Genomic DNA, 14,129 nt, shown 5'->3' with positions numbered 1-14,129 from the left:
GGGAATGGCTGAGAGTGGATAGTGATAGGACAAGGGTGAATGGTTTTAAACTGACATAGGGGAGGTTTAGGTTAGATACTAGGAGGAAGTTTTTCACCCAGAGGGTGGTGACACACTGGAACAGGTTGTGCAAGGAGGCTGTGGATGCCCCATCCCTGGAGGCATTCAAGGCCAAGCTCAGTGTGGCTCTGGGCAGCCTGGTCTGGTGGTTGGTGACCCTGCACATAGCAGGGTTGTAACTGGATGATCATTGTGGTCCTTTTCAACCCAGGCCATTCTATGATTCTATGATATGATAAACATTTTTGAAAGCTAGTTGACGGTTGAATTCAGTAGACATGTAAATTATGTTTATTTTTATGATGATTTATACAGTTGAAAGCAGAATTTTCTTGTCAGAGATTTAACCAAAAGCACAGAATGGATATTTTGTAGAACAATTGTTAATGTTTTGGAGACGGTTCTACTTTTCCAGTGTTTTCTTGTTCTATAAATAGCTTGTTTCTTAAAAAGCACTTGCAAACCCCTAGTATAGAGGTAGTATAAGAACATTTATTTTAATGTAAGTTGGAAAGGAGGATATTAGGATCATTTTTAAGTAGTTTATTTAGAGCTGTGTTTATCGTGCAGCTGTGTGAGCGAATTGCAGTTAGGTTTGCACACCTTGTTTTATTGTAGCAACCCCTTTATTTCCTAGCTTGTATTTGAGGCCCCTATCATTTAAGGCTTTCAAAACTTCAGAAGAAGCTTGTCAGTTTTGTGATTTTTCTATTCATTTATTTTCATACACTAAACAGCTGTAAAATTACGGGTGTGTTGAACTCCAGCACTTCATAGGCTGAGGTCAGCTGGGAACACCACTGTGCTGTCACTTACTGCTTTTGGTTTATTAAGAATCCACTTTTTGTGAAAGTGAGCCCAGTGAGTGGCTTATCTGTAGGCAGTGACGCTGTATCAATAGCAGATACTGTGCACATAGAAAAAAAGTTACCCAAAGACTTAAAATGGTGAGATAAAGGAGTTTTACCTGTTTGCAATATTGACAGCACAAAACCATGACAGATGTGTGTAATATGGGAAGGAGGACAAGGGTGAAAATAACTTAAGGGGAAAATGAAGCATCTGGGTACAAAAGGGAGTTGATGGAGTTAGAAACAAATGTTGAGAATAAAAGCAGGAAATAAAGGTGGGATTTGGATTCAGAACATAGAATTTTTATTATGAAGGAAGTGTGCCAAGAAAATCAGCAGACTGGAACAAGACAGTGAGAAATGGCACACAGGAAGAGACAATATTTTCTTGTTGCTGTGATATTCTTGACCATAGCCTAAATGAGTTTTGTTTTTTTTTTTTCTTATGCTCCATGTATGCATGCCACACTACCTTCAGCTGAGTAGGAGCGTGAGTGCTTTGAGGTGCTGCCGTTTCATTTACAACACTGGCATTTGTTTATACATAGCCTGAGGAAGGGAGTAGGTCATCTCCTACCCCCCTAAGTTGCTTTCCTTGTCAGACTTAATGCAGAAGACGGACTGCTTTGGTTTCAGCAAGGGATAGGATCACAGTCATTTCTGTTTCTTACTCTGTTAAAAAATGCTGAGTATGGCCCCATTGGCCCCTGTGCGCCCGTTTGGTGGCCTGTTTTTTGCAGAAAGTACAGTGTCAGTTGTGTTGTTCATGTCAGCTACGAACTCCCATTTGCATTTAACCAGATCTGTACTGGCTTGCGTGAGTTTAGCTGTGTGTGAATCCTGGGTTGCTGATTTTTCTCTTGGGATATTCAGCCTTTCCTCAAGATGATGGTCATTGCAGTTTGTGGTCACACCTTTTTGTTTTCCCTGATTCAGCAAGAGGTTGAGAACTTCAGGAAGTTGAATCTTGTTAGTAAGGAAGAATTTGATAATCTTGCACCAGAACTGATAACTGATCAAGCCCAAGAAATTCCTCCAGGTTCTTCAGAGTTACAGGAAGGTAAGTAATGTAACACACTTATTTCTATCTTAGAATCTCTATAATGAAGCATGAACTTTAACTTTCTCTGCTTATGTAGTGTTTTATTTTTGGCTCAGTCAGCAGACTGAGAGGATTTTTCTTCACCAATATTTCCAATTGTCAGCTCTTCATCAGTATTGGAAGTTTCCGTTGTGTTTGAAGAAGCTGATACCAGTAGTACTTCTCAGGAAATGTGTGATCATCTATAGTAGCATTCTATTCTGATGTTATGCAAAAAGCACCCAGTGGTGTTGCATGCTAACTTGCCATCTAGAGAAGATGTTTGAAATATTTGTCATTGCTTTGAGCAGTCAGTTAGTACTGCTTCTGCACCAAGTGCTTTTTGTTAGTTCAGTTATCCTTTTGGGGATGATATAGTTCACTTGAAGAGAATCCTGCCTTTAAGATGTTAGGTATTTAGCGGAGCTTAAGATTTCAAAGCTTAAGTTTCTTTTGAAAATAAAGTGCTTTTTTCCTCTTTGCTGATTTAACAGAGGAACTGGCTTGTAATTGGTTCCGTACTGAAGCGCTTCCAGCAGCAACGGTAGCTCGGTCACTGCCAACTGTAGTTCCAGAATCTCCCCGAGTTCACCCTGGTTTCACCCCGCGAACACCTCGTACCCCAAGGCTACAGGATCCCAACAAAACACCCAGGTTCTACCCTGTCGTTAAAGAAGCTCAGTCCATTGATGTGAAGGTAAATGGAAAAGCTTAATATCTATGGAAAGCCTATAAAATTCATGCGTGTAATGTAATTTGTAAGAATGGCAGGGCAAAACTGAAACAATTGTACTTGATAATTGTTTTTCTTCAAAAATCTCACCATATTCATCCTTTTTTATTTCTGCAAAATGGTTCCTGATTTTTCTCTGTAACATTTCTTAAGAATCCATGATGAAGAAGTGTAACATCTAAAGATTCTAAATTTGTTACATAAGATTAAGCTTCAGGTTATGGAGCTGGAGCATCGTGACTTTATATTTGGTTAGATACAACGTAAAATGAGCAGTGTGCTGTTTTGGGAGGATAGAAGTGAGTAAAATCAAATTGTGAAAATAAATGCTTCATTTACTTCCTAGGCTCCAAGAAAAAGAAAAACACGGCACAGTTCAAATCCTCCCTTAGAATGCCATGTTGGTTGGGTGATGGATTCCAGAGACCATAGGCCGAGAACTTCCTCTGTGAGGTAAGAGTTGGTTTAAGCGGTCATTTAAAACCATGCATTATATTAATGCTTAGTTAGCATCATCAAAAACTTCTTAAAGATAATAGCACAGAAGTAGAAGCGCACCCGAAAACAGGGATGACTGGGAACCCAAGTACACATCACAGTGCTTGTCAAGTGATCACACTGTACTGACAGTGCTTGTATACAGCAAAAAGGTTGAAAGCTGATTCTGTGGAAACACACTGTCTGTAGAACAAAACGTTTCTTTTACAGCAGTTCCAATGCTTCACCTTCAGAAGGAGCTCCACTTGCAGGAGGCTATGGTTGTACTCCAAATTCTCTTCCAAAATTTCAGCATCCTTCTCATGAACTGTTAAAGGAAAATGGCTTTACGCAACAGGTGTACCATAAGTATCATCGAAGGTGTCTAACAGGTAAGGAAGGCACTGAGTGCATTTCCTAACTTTTTAGCAAGAAGTAACCAGTTGTCACTTGATAGTGGTTTTCTCCATATTGTTCTTCATCAGTCATTTTTCTCAGGGAGAAACAATGCTTGTATGTTATGATACTTCCTTTCTATTTAACTTCAAATTTCCTCACAAAACAAACAAACAAAAAAAAACCCTTGAAGTCCCTGACATTTTCCAGCAACTTTTTCTGTATTAATATTCATTGCTAAAAGAAATATGAGTCCTTGAGAGAAGATAATTAGCTGACTTTAACTTTGAGACTTGACAAATAATGTAAATGAAAGTTCACAATTACAATTCTTGAAGATCTTAGTGTTACCAATGAAAAAGCACTCGAAAATAGTTTGTTGTAGAAGTAAGAAGTTGTGGCTGTGCTTTTGTTTCCTTTTCAGAGAGGAAACGGTTGGGAATCGGCCAGTCCCAGGAGATGAACACACTTTTTCGTTTCTGGTCCTTTTTCCTGAGGGATCACTTCAACAGGAAAATGTATGAAGAATTCAGACAACTTGCTCTAGACGATGCAAAAGAACACTACAGGTATGAAGTTTTTCTTGAAACTGAAATTAAAAAAAAGAAATCAGGAAAAAAAAAATAGTTTGAGGTCTTTACCAGCCATTGGAATTACAGTGAATTGTTTTTTACATATATATATGTATTTTTACATGCATATTTTTTACATACATCTTAAGTGACCATTTCTGTTGTTAGCTTTGTCTTTTTGTGAATCTTCAAAATAGCAGCAGTCTTTGCAAGTTGTTTTAACACCACAGATGTGTTTGTATGTATTTGTACTTTGTGGAGAAACAGCTATACGTATGGCATTTCCTGACCTGTAGTTGGTCCTGAATTCTCCAGCACCGTGCAATTTGTTGACTCTGAAAAGTCAGCTCTATTCTTAGGAAAGCTTCTGCTATTTTTCTCATCCATTCTTGACCTCAAACTGCGTGTTTTCCTACAATAGTAGAAAAAATTACCACTGCCACATTAGCTCTTCGATTCAGCATTCCCTCTCTTCTTCCCACACACTTCTTCCTTTTCCCTCCCCCAGCTGCTGTTTCTCTTAAAGACACAAGGCAGCCCAACATATTGAATGCCAAGTGAGGAAGTTTATAAAATTACAAAGCATGGGTATGTTGTCACACTAGAGTGTTAAGTCCGTAGGATGCAAAGGTGGTTTCAATCATCATTTGCATATCTGTTGAGAGCTTTCTTTATGCTTTTGTGATTATCCAAGTATGTATTTTCCAAGAGAAAAAAGCTTCAGAAGGCTCTTAAGGGATAGCACATAAATGCTGGACAGAAGGAGGTCCCATGTGGCCCCTTTCTACCCAGGCAGCTTATTATCCATCATTATGAATGAATTTATACTGTCCTTTATGTCTTTGCCAAATGTAACATATTGTGGTATCATAAAGAGAAGTTGATCCAGATTCTTCCAGAAAAAGTAGCTTCTGTGTATTTATCCTTAAAAATTACTTCAGGTAAGTGCATGAATATTTCCCTATGTAAGTGTTCCTTGAAGTTGTACTGATTACCTAGATGCAGCTTCGACTTTAGGAGCTCTCACCATTGCATAATTTCATGTATTCATAGTGCAATTCTGTAGTCATCTGATGACTGAATTCAGCACTCAAAAGGTGTGTGTCTGCATGGTGAGAGTTCAGTGTTACACAGGAACACAATAGCTAATACTGGGAGCTGGATTAAAGCGTCCGTTGGCCTGTGTAGAAATGTGAGCAATTTATTTTGACCTCTGCTTGGCTGCCCAAGGCAGCCTTGACACACACACACTAAGAATCGAGGTAGGTCCACAAAACATTTAACTTGGAAGGAAACCAGTAATCACTGTAGTAACTTCTAGCGGTAGGGCTTTTTTTGTAGCTTTCCCACTTTCTCAGCTACTACGGATTAGGAAAAAGCTGAGTGTGACAGCCAAGTTAATGCTTCCAAGTAAGGCAAAATGAAGGTAGGTACCTTCCTTCAGCTCAGAGCAAATGATTAAGAAGCTTATGATTGAGCTGAATAAAGGAGTGGCAGGTAAATTGGTGTCAGTTGTTTATTCCCTCTAATAGAAAAAAAAGGAGGGGCATGGAAGGAAGCTGGAGTGAAAAATAAAAGAAGTTGTAGGCCTTTTATCATGAAGCGTGGGAGCTGTGGGTCTCAACATCTTGAAAATGTAAAAGCATTTGTTTTTACATTACATGCATCGAGTCTGTAGTTCATAAATTGAAGCCATGTGACAAAACTGATATTCCTAAGTTAGTTTTGTCTATTTGTGAAGGTGTTTCAGAAGAACCGTTTAAATAAAACTGAACATCGAAGGAAGCATTTTTTGTGGGACAGAAAAATGAGACAATGCTATTTACATGAATGGAGGGAGAGATTAAAAACCTGCCTGCTTTTAAGCAATTATAGTGTATTCCTAAGATTCCCATACCTGTTTCTTCTCTTCCAGGTACGGGTTGGAATGCTTGTTTCGATTTTACAGCTATGGCCTAGAAAAGAAATTCAGGCGAGACATATTCAAGGACTTCCAGGAAGAAACAAAGAGGGACTATGAAGCTGGTAATTATCATAGGCCAGTCACTGCTTACAGCACAGTGACTTTAACTGGGAGATAATCCCTGTTCCTTGGCACTCACTTGTTTTGTAAGCTCAGTTTTAGTTTGTAAGAGCGCCTTTGGGTTATCTTTCAGTTCTCTTACATACGTAGATACTGATGAACGATTAGGTTTTTAATTAAGTCTAGCCTTTGTAAATTGGTAATATTATCTTCTCTTGTGATTAGGTCAGCTTTATGGACTGGAAAAGTTTTGGGCTTACCTAAAATATTCTCAGCACAAGACACCAGCCATTGACCCCAAGCTGCAAGAATACCTCAGTAAATTTAGGAGACTGGAGGACTTCAGAGTGGATGTAAGTTTCAACACCTATTTTAAGTAACTTGGCATATGTGTATTTTAATGCAAGTTAAAACTGTTTCAAAACTGTACTTCAGTTCATGAAGTTCACAAATCTCATCAAGTCTCTACAAGGCACAATTAGAAAAAGTGAAATGGAAATGAGAAATGTGTTGTTCTGTTCCAGACATTGTTTTTCAAACAGAAATAGGCAAATAAACAGTGCTGAATTTCCCTTTTTATTGTGTAATGTAAATAACAAGAATACGTAAAAGGACGTTTTACTGATCTAATAATATGAAGTACTGAGAAAGGAAGACTTGACTCAGTACATAGTTTGTCATCTGCTAAGACAGATTGCTGCTGTACTCTTCAGGAATGTGGCAAATTAATTAACACCTAGCAGTTCCTTAATGAATTGTGACAGGCATTGTCCTTTGCACGCCAAATTCAGCATAACCTTCTTATAGGCAGCTGATTTCTTAAGCTGCACGATTCCAGACTGCAGTGCTGCTGTGTTTGTTGTAATGGGGCTGTGATGTGCTGCTCCAGTGCCATCATCTTCTTCACCCCTCCTATCTGGGAGTTGTGGCAAATAAAGGGCATTGGCTATAATGTGATGTTCCAAGACTATGAAGTCCTAAACTTGTCATGTTTTTACACTTGTAGCTTAACGGACAGGAAGATTTTAAGATTATCAGTGATGAGTTGTGAATAACTATTAAGATTACCATGCCTAACTAAAGGCTCAATTACAGAATGCTCCTTTCTGCTCCCCTACCTATCGGAAAGGGCTGATACCTGGCCTTACAGAACAACTCTTAATAGGGTACTGCTTTTAACTTTCAGCCTCCCTTTAGTGAAGAATGTGGCAGGAGGCAGTTTGCTGCAGCAGGTGAGGATTTGGGTCATCGCAGACATCCGGCTCGTTCCTGTAGAACATTTCCTGTGGCTCAGCCTACAGTGCTGCTGGAGCACGTTACCAGTGGGAGCACTGTGCAAGCACCCAGAGCAGGCCATCCCAATGCTGCCACAAAATCAATAGAAAGTGATGTACCGGAAAAATAGACTAAGCCTCGCACCCTTGAGAATCAGCTTTTTTCATCGCTCTTCTTAGTTGGAGATCTCCAAGGTGAGCCCATCTAGTACGTGATTAAAAGTGTATGGGAAGACAAAGGACTGCATTCTTTTTCATGGGATTATGTTCCAAAACACCCTAGGAGAGCCGTTCTTGGTTTTGCAATCATCAGAAAGGTCCTAGGGAAGATTCTTTGGCTTCAGTATTGCTTTCCTCAAGCTTTTGTTTACAAAAAACTGCATTCCTTGCATATGCATAGAAATACTTTGGGGATGCCTTACATTTCAGCTCATGTTTCTGAAAGAAGAAAAGGTATGGTATATCCATCTTACTGACTGCGCTTTCTTTGTCCCTTTGTATTTTACCAAAGCAAAAAAAAGATTACAGCATACATATATGCTTTTAAATGTAAAGAAGGATCTATGTGATTGGTTTGCTTTTGAATCTGTAACTATAAAAAGTATGCTTTGTGTGAAAGTGCACTCGGATGTGCAGCTATATATGATACAGCACTGCTGGATTCTATTTAAAAACATAGTTTCTATTTTTTTCGGGGTCTCCATAGTTAGTATTAAGTATGGAGCTGAGTGGACATAACTGGGATAGTTTTGCAGATGCTTCTTTCAGTACTGGTTCTTAAAAAGCCACAGTAAAATACAGGGAAAAATGGATCTGTTGATTCAGTGTCTTAAATTAACACCTGGCATCTGTGGTTGGTGCAGGTTGTTCAGGTAGCTTCAGCTGGATTCTCATATGCTGATAAAGCACTCTTTTTTTTTTTTTTTTTTTTTAAATTTTTTTTTTCCCTCTGTATTTCAAGGAATAAAAATTAGTTTGGAAGGAAACAAAGCATTCCTTTTTTGCTTAATTTTACAGTATTTGAATGAAGGTCTGCTTAAGTTGTGCTAGCTAACATTGGATAATTTCACACAGGGCTAAGCACAATTTCACTGAATGTAAGTTATTGAAATACACGTTCATTTCTGTAGCTAAAAAATGAGGGTGTTGATATCATGCGATTCCTTTTAATTTCATTATTTTGATTTAAAAAAAAAACAACAAAACCACCTGCACAAACTGAGTGGGTCACTTCCTTATCCTGAGAGTAAATGACAAGAATTTTGTTACCGGTTTGCTGCAAAAGAGCCCTCTGTTGAGAACTGCATCTAGCACAAATGCCTTAACCCACGAAGGTGTCCAAACAGAACAGACATCCGAAGACAGAGTGTCAAACTGCTGTCAGCTCTCACAAGTTGTCACAGTAAGTCCGTTATTATTTTTTTCAGTCATTGCCTTGTGAAACTCAGTGAATTATGAATGTCTGCATTATAAATGAGTACACGAGCAGTGGCCTTCCCTGCAGTTAAAAGAATCACAGTTCAAAATAGAGCCTTTTACAGGGGCCTGTTCTAAGTGAAATTGAAGCAACTTTCCTTCCATAAGCTGAAGTGACACATCTCACTCAACCCTGTGTTTGATCCGTGACTCTTTGCTACCCAGGAAAATGATGCAAAAATGTAAATTTGAATTGAATTTGTATATACAAGTAAAAGATTTAAAATATTTCACTCTTTTCATTGGGAAATGTGCAGACTAAGCTTTTGGTGTGTGATTTTTGTGATACCTTGACAAATTTTATAAAAACAAACCAGAAAACCCTCCAATAATGTTGTATTACAAACTTTGTTGTTATTGTTTGAAAAGCATGAAGAAAACACTTGTACAGAGTCTAAGGATGTAGGTTTGCCTCTGGTGGGTTCTTAAAATGCAAGCTGGCTTTTTTTCAAGTTTTGTGATGATTTTTCATACACCCAAGTGGTTGGTTGGTTGTTTTTTTTCAAAGAAAAAGTGCCTTCAGTTACATTTTCTACTCACCTGTCAAAGGGAATGGATTACTTTACCTCTTACAGGCTTTGGTTAGTATGGCCCTTTATTTTGGTGGATGCAAGGGACAAAGGTCTGGCTTATAGTTCTGCCTACCTTCAGGAACGCCCACTTTGTTTTCTCATGGACTTGAACCTTCCTTCCCTCCTTGATGCCCTGCCAGAGAGGTAGAAAGAATGACAGCTCCACTGCTGCTGTTTGTATGCTGAGATAAGAACACAAACATCCAAGTTTAGAACAAAGCCCCAGGACTACTGGTCAAGGAGTTTGTTCTCTGTAAGGTTCAATGTTGTTAATTACCTTTCCATAACTGGGATTCTTGTTGTGGAGCCATGGATTTGTCTTTGAACAGCAATATATACATCCAGCATCCTTTCTACTGCTATTTGCATCCATTTAAGGTAACCTTCAATTCATCTGTCTTAAGACCTATGGTATTCTAACAGGTTTTGCTGAATATTCAGCAAGTTGTTCACTGTTCACATGTATAAAAACTCTTATTTTCATTTGATGGAATGCCTTTTTACTAAGAAATGTCTCCACAAGTACTTCAAAACTATTACTATGCTGAAAGCTCAGTAAGGTTTTTTTCAGCCTTGCTCAAAAGGCTTTTCAGGAAAGAATCATAGAAAGGCCTGGGTTGAAAAGGACCACAGTGATCATCCAGTTACAACCCCCTGCTATGTGCAGGGTTGCCAGCCACCAGACCAGGCTGCCCAGAGCCACATCCAGCCTGGCCTTGAATGCCGCCAGGGATGGGGCATCCACAGCCTCCTTGGGCAACCTGTTCCAGTGTGCTGCCACCCTCTGTGTGCAAAGCTTCCTTCTAATATCTAACCCTACACCTCCCCCTTGTCCTATTGCTATCCACCCTTGTAAATAGTTGTTCTCCCTTCTGTTTATACGCTCCTTTCAAAGAGTGGAAGGCCACAATGAGGTCTCCCTGGAGCCTTCTCATCTCCAAGCTAAACAAGCTGTTCCTTATGGAGAGCAGATAATATTTTCCTACAGTGAGAAGCAGCAGCCTGTCTGTGTGACTGATTCTTCTGGAGATTTGTGGGGATTTGGGTGTCTGTGGGAGATAAAGCACTCAAGTGAGCAGAAAGCAGCTCGTGCTCACAGCGGCCTCTGCTCTGTGTCCCCTGGAATCAGGCATCCCTCTGTGCTGAGGTGACAAACCACCCTTCTGCGACTTCTGAGGCTTAATTGTTGGCTGGTGTTCTTTTGCTGAGAAGTCTCACAGCTATTGCTAGGCTATGCCTGTCATCTTAAAGCTCTCTGCTTTCCTCTTTCCTCTCTGCTTTCTTTGTCTTAAGAGTTTTGGAGGGAAAAAGGCAGCACCCTTTGCTTCAGCTTTTGCAAACTCCACTAGAAATGCTGTAAACCAACCCCCCCCCCCCCCCCAAATTCTAACCTGGTGCTGGGATCTATGTAGAAAGCCAGCTTTTAACTTGTCTGAGGTGGCATTATTATATGACCCAAGTGACATGAGACTTCAGCATGCAGCTACGATGGCACTACGTTAGAAATTTCTGAAGGAATTTAAGCATGTGGGTTAGCTGTTTTAAGGCAGCGCTCTGGAGTAATACCTTCAAAGCTCATCACTTGTGCTTTCTTTCCAGTAAGAAGTTGTGCCTTTAACTACATAAAATGAAATGACAGCCTTCACGCTCCCATGAAATCAGGGCCCAAGTCAGGCAGCAAAAATGTGTTTCTAGTCCAGAATGCTTGTGGCCAATGACAAATCCAGACCTGCCACCACAACTTATCACCTCCAAAGAGCTTTATTCTTGGGTGCCCACATAGTACGCTTATGGGCTTTACCCAGTTACCTAGAAATGGTGACAGCTCGGTGAAATATTGTCACAGAAAACAGGTCATAACCAGAATGGGGACAATTAAGTGTTTTTCATTCATTTTGCAAGAAGGCCGTTCTGCCAGACTGGAACTGCAAAACACAGCAAAGTTGCAGGCTTCTGGTTCAGCAAAGTGCACAGAAACACAGCAAACTCCACAGAGGAGGGGAGCGCTGCTGGCTTGGATGGGTTTTGGTTTTCTCATGAAGAGTACTTTGCTTGCCTTTGAATTAACCAGGGTGGATATATCTGTTCATATTTAATTAAGTTTTCCATATTTAAGCCCTTGAGGTCAGAGTGATGTGATTACTAGGACTAAATCACCAAACTGACAACTGCAAATGCATTATTCCAACCATAGCTGAGAGAGCAGTCACTGGTAGAGCTTTCTTTCCCCCCATGATCTATTCTTTAAACCACAATGTGAAAATTAGAGGGAGCTATGACTGCAAGCAGCAAGCTAAGGAGTTCATCACAAACATACTCTAAGCTTAGGAAGGCAACTTCAGGAACACTTGGTTGCTATATTAGACAGTCAGTTAAGCTTTGTGAAAAACTACACAGCTTGATCCTAAAACACCAACCAAAACAATCAACAGCCACTAAGCAGCAATAAAACAAAGGAAGACTATTGTATTCAAAGCTCTACTTTTTGAACAGTATTCTGTTATACAACAATACATGTTTCAGGGTATGGGGGAAGCTACCAACATGCTTACTGTAGTGCAGACAATGTTAAAGTGACTGTAAGGATAAGTCCAGTTTGTTTCTTGACTATTTCACTAAAGAGGCTGAAACTGATCTGATTCTGGGGGGGGGGGGGGGAAGCAAAAACAGGAACAGAAAAATAGCTTAGATTATGATGGCTTATAATAGCTGCTTAAAGCAAAGCAAAACAAGAACCAACTTACTTAGCACTGAGCTGCTACCATGTATGCTGAAAAGATGGAAAATGCAAATCTTAACCAAAGAAAAGCAGATTTGTCTCAGTAAAAATCTCATCCTCTAATCACCAGTGACGTTTAAGGCAGAATGAATGAGCCAAATTCAGATCCACTGGGCATCAAAATATAGGGTTATATCTATGCAACATTACAGCCAAAAGATGACTGTTTTGTCATCTTCAGTTACTGCTAAGTTGCTGGAAAGCAAGAATCAGCCTTCTACCCATCTCTGATGACTTTTTATTTAACCAACCTGAAATCCTACGTACTGGGGTTTTGCTTATTTAAACATTTTTAACAGTTAAAAAAAAATCTTCATGTAATTTTGATCTGATTAAGCTTCACTGCAGTTCTTTGAGCATAGGGGGAAAAAAAAGGCTGCACTGGGTTAGGAATGCACAGCTTATGTAAACTACTGCTCTTTCCCTGGTAAGAAGTTTCTACATCAAACAGGCACAACCAAGATAAACAGCTCAAGCTACAGCTATAGCAGATGTAGCAATAGTGATAGCTGTAATGAGTAAATAACAGGGTAACTCATGTCAGGTGATAGGAATCTCTACAGTAGGAGCTGTAACACAGTCAACTGTAAAAGTACTTTTGTGTAGAAGCTTGAAAAAACCCTCAATCTGGTTGTCCCATTTGATAGGGACACAAGCCTTTTATTCCTGATCCACAGCTACATGCACCATGATGCTGTAATGAGGTGCAAGAGCTGGAGCAAGAGCTACAATGTGACACAATACTCAAACTACAGTGTAAACCTTTTAGATTTAGTTCAAATGAAGTGGCAGGGTGTCTGGGTAGCAAACTAGCACTCAAGTACCTTCAGCTGCTGTCCCATATGAGAAAGCTTTTCTTCATTTGTTGGCAGCTTCTGCTCTTCCATCTAAGCCGTATCCCTGCAGTTAGTTATAGTAGCCTGCCCAGCAATGCAGCAGTGTTTTTGATGATTAGCAGATACTTATTATAGCAATAATGTGCAAACAGATGATTGGACACTGCATCCACACTCAGTTAAACAAGGATGTGACATAAACAGAAACCAGCACCTTAATGAATGACATACACTAACTAGCCAGCCACATACCTAACTGCATTGTTCAGCTCATGTGAGAACCAGCAAGTGGAGTCTGACTTGAAATGGCTTCAGTTCTGTTATTTCTTCTGCTGCAATAAAACGATTATGTTTCAGGCTTGCATATACAAGAATTTAATCTGCATTCTAACACATGTGAATTACAAGCAATTCAGTGGAGGATTTTTGTTTGTTTCACTTATATTGACACAAAAGCCTTGCAGTCAAACCATAATAAAAATACATTAGTGCCTGACATTTCAGGGTTAACAGTTCAACAGAATGGATATATAGAAATCTGTTACTGTAAACATACCACAGATAAGATCTGCAAGCACAGGTGCAGATGTAACCCATAGAGCTGTAAGCCATGAACTTAATGGTGTCACAGTTAGAAATTCGGTAAAGCAGGCAGTGAAGTTTCTGCAAGACGTCAATTGATCCACATGTGTTGATCTCCAGCATCTTGTCCTGCAAGCACCATGAAACACACTGCCTTTACTGTGCATTTTATTATTTCCTAGAACACTTATATATGATCACTTGATTTTTTCCACCACAAATACACTGGCATAGGTTTATTCCTTTAACTACAGCTTACCTGAGTGATTCTTCCAGGTTCTTCAAAAGATGGGACTTGAAAAGAAAATCAACATCCCTGGAGCTAGGAACATTAATAACAGCAAATGTTTCATATCCAAGACTTCTTCCCTTTACTTTGTATTCCATCCTATTCCAGCTCTGCTTGACAGCTTCTAC

At 39.6% G+C, this 14,129-nt stretch overlaps 1 protein-coding gene across 4 annotated transcripts in view; it reads left to right on the top strand.

Annotated features, from left to right (window-relative positions):
• The window catches only part of LARP1B (La ribonucleoprotein 1B), a 32,629-nt gene extending 23,359 nt beyond the window's left edge, over positions 1 to 9,270 (top strand). For 2 of the 4 annotated variants that reach the window (XM_072336842.1, XM_072336843.1), the window contains 8 exons: positions 1,848 to 1,971; positions 2,487 to 2,689; positions 3,072 to 3,178; positions 3,434 to 3,594; positions 4,023 to 4,167; positions 6,086 to 6,195; positions 6,419 to 6,546; positions 7,380 to 9,264. In XM_072336842.1, coding sequence (XP_072192943.1) covers positions 1,848 to 1,971; positions 2,487 to 2,689; positions 3,072 to 3,178; positions 3,434 to 3,594; positions 4,023 to 4,167; positions 6,086 to 6,195; positions 6,419 to 6,546; positions 7,380 to 7,598 — 1,197 coding nt within the window. In that variant the 3' untranslated portion in view covers positions 7,599 to 9,264. Of the gene's footprint in view, positions 1 to 1,847; positions 1,972 to 2,486; positions 2,690 to 3,071; positions 3,179 to 3,433; positions 3,595 to 4,022; positions 4,168 to 6,085; positions 6,196 to 6,418; positions 6,547 to 7,379 lie in introns of all 4 variants that reach the window. The other 2 variants (XM_072336844.1, XM_072336841.1) reach the window with 2 other exon arrangements.
• Positions 9,271 to 14,129: the final 4,859 nt, after the last annotated feature.

The sequence above is a fragment of the Excalfactoria chinensis genome, chromosome 4 (assembly GCF_039878825.1).
Source record: "Excalfactoria chinensis isolate bCotChi1 chromosome 4, bCotChi1.hap2, whole genome shotgun sequence".
NCBI classification, from domain to species: Eukaryota; Metazoa; Chordata; class Aves; order Galliformes; family Phasianidae; genus Excalfactoria; species Excalfactoria chinensis.
Note: the sequence above shows the minus strand (reverse complement) of the source record. Positions and strands in the feature narration are given on the sequence as shown.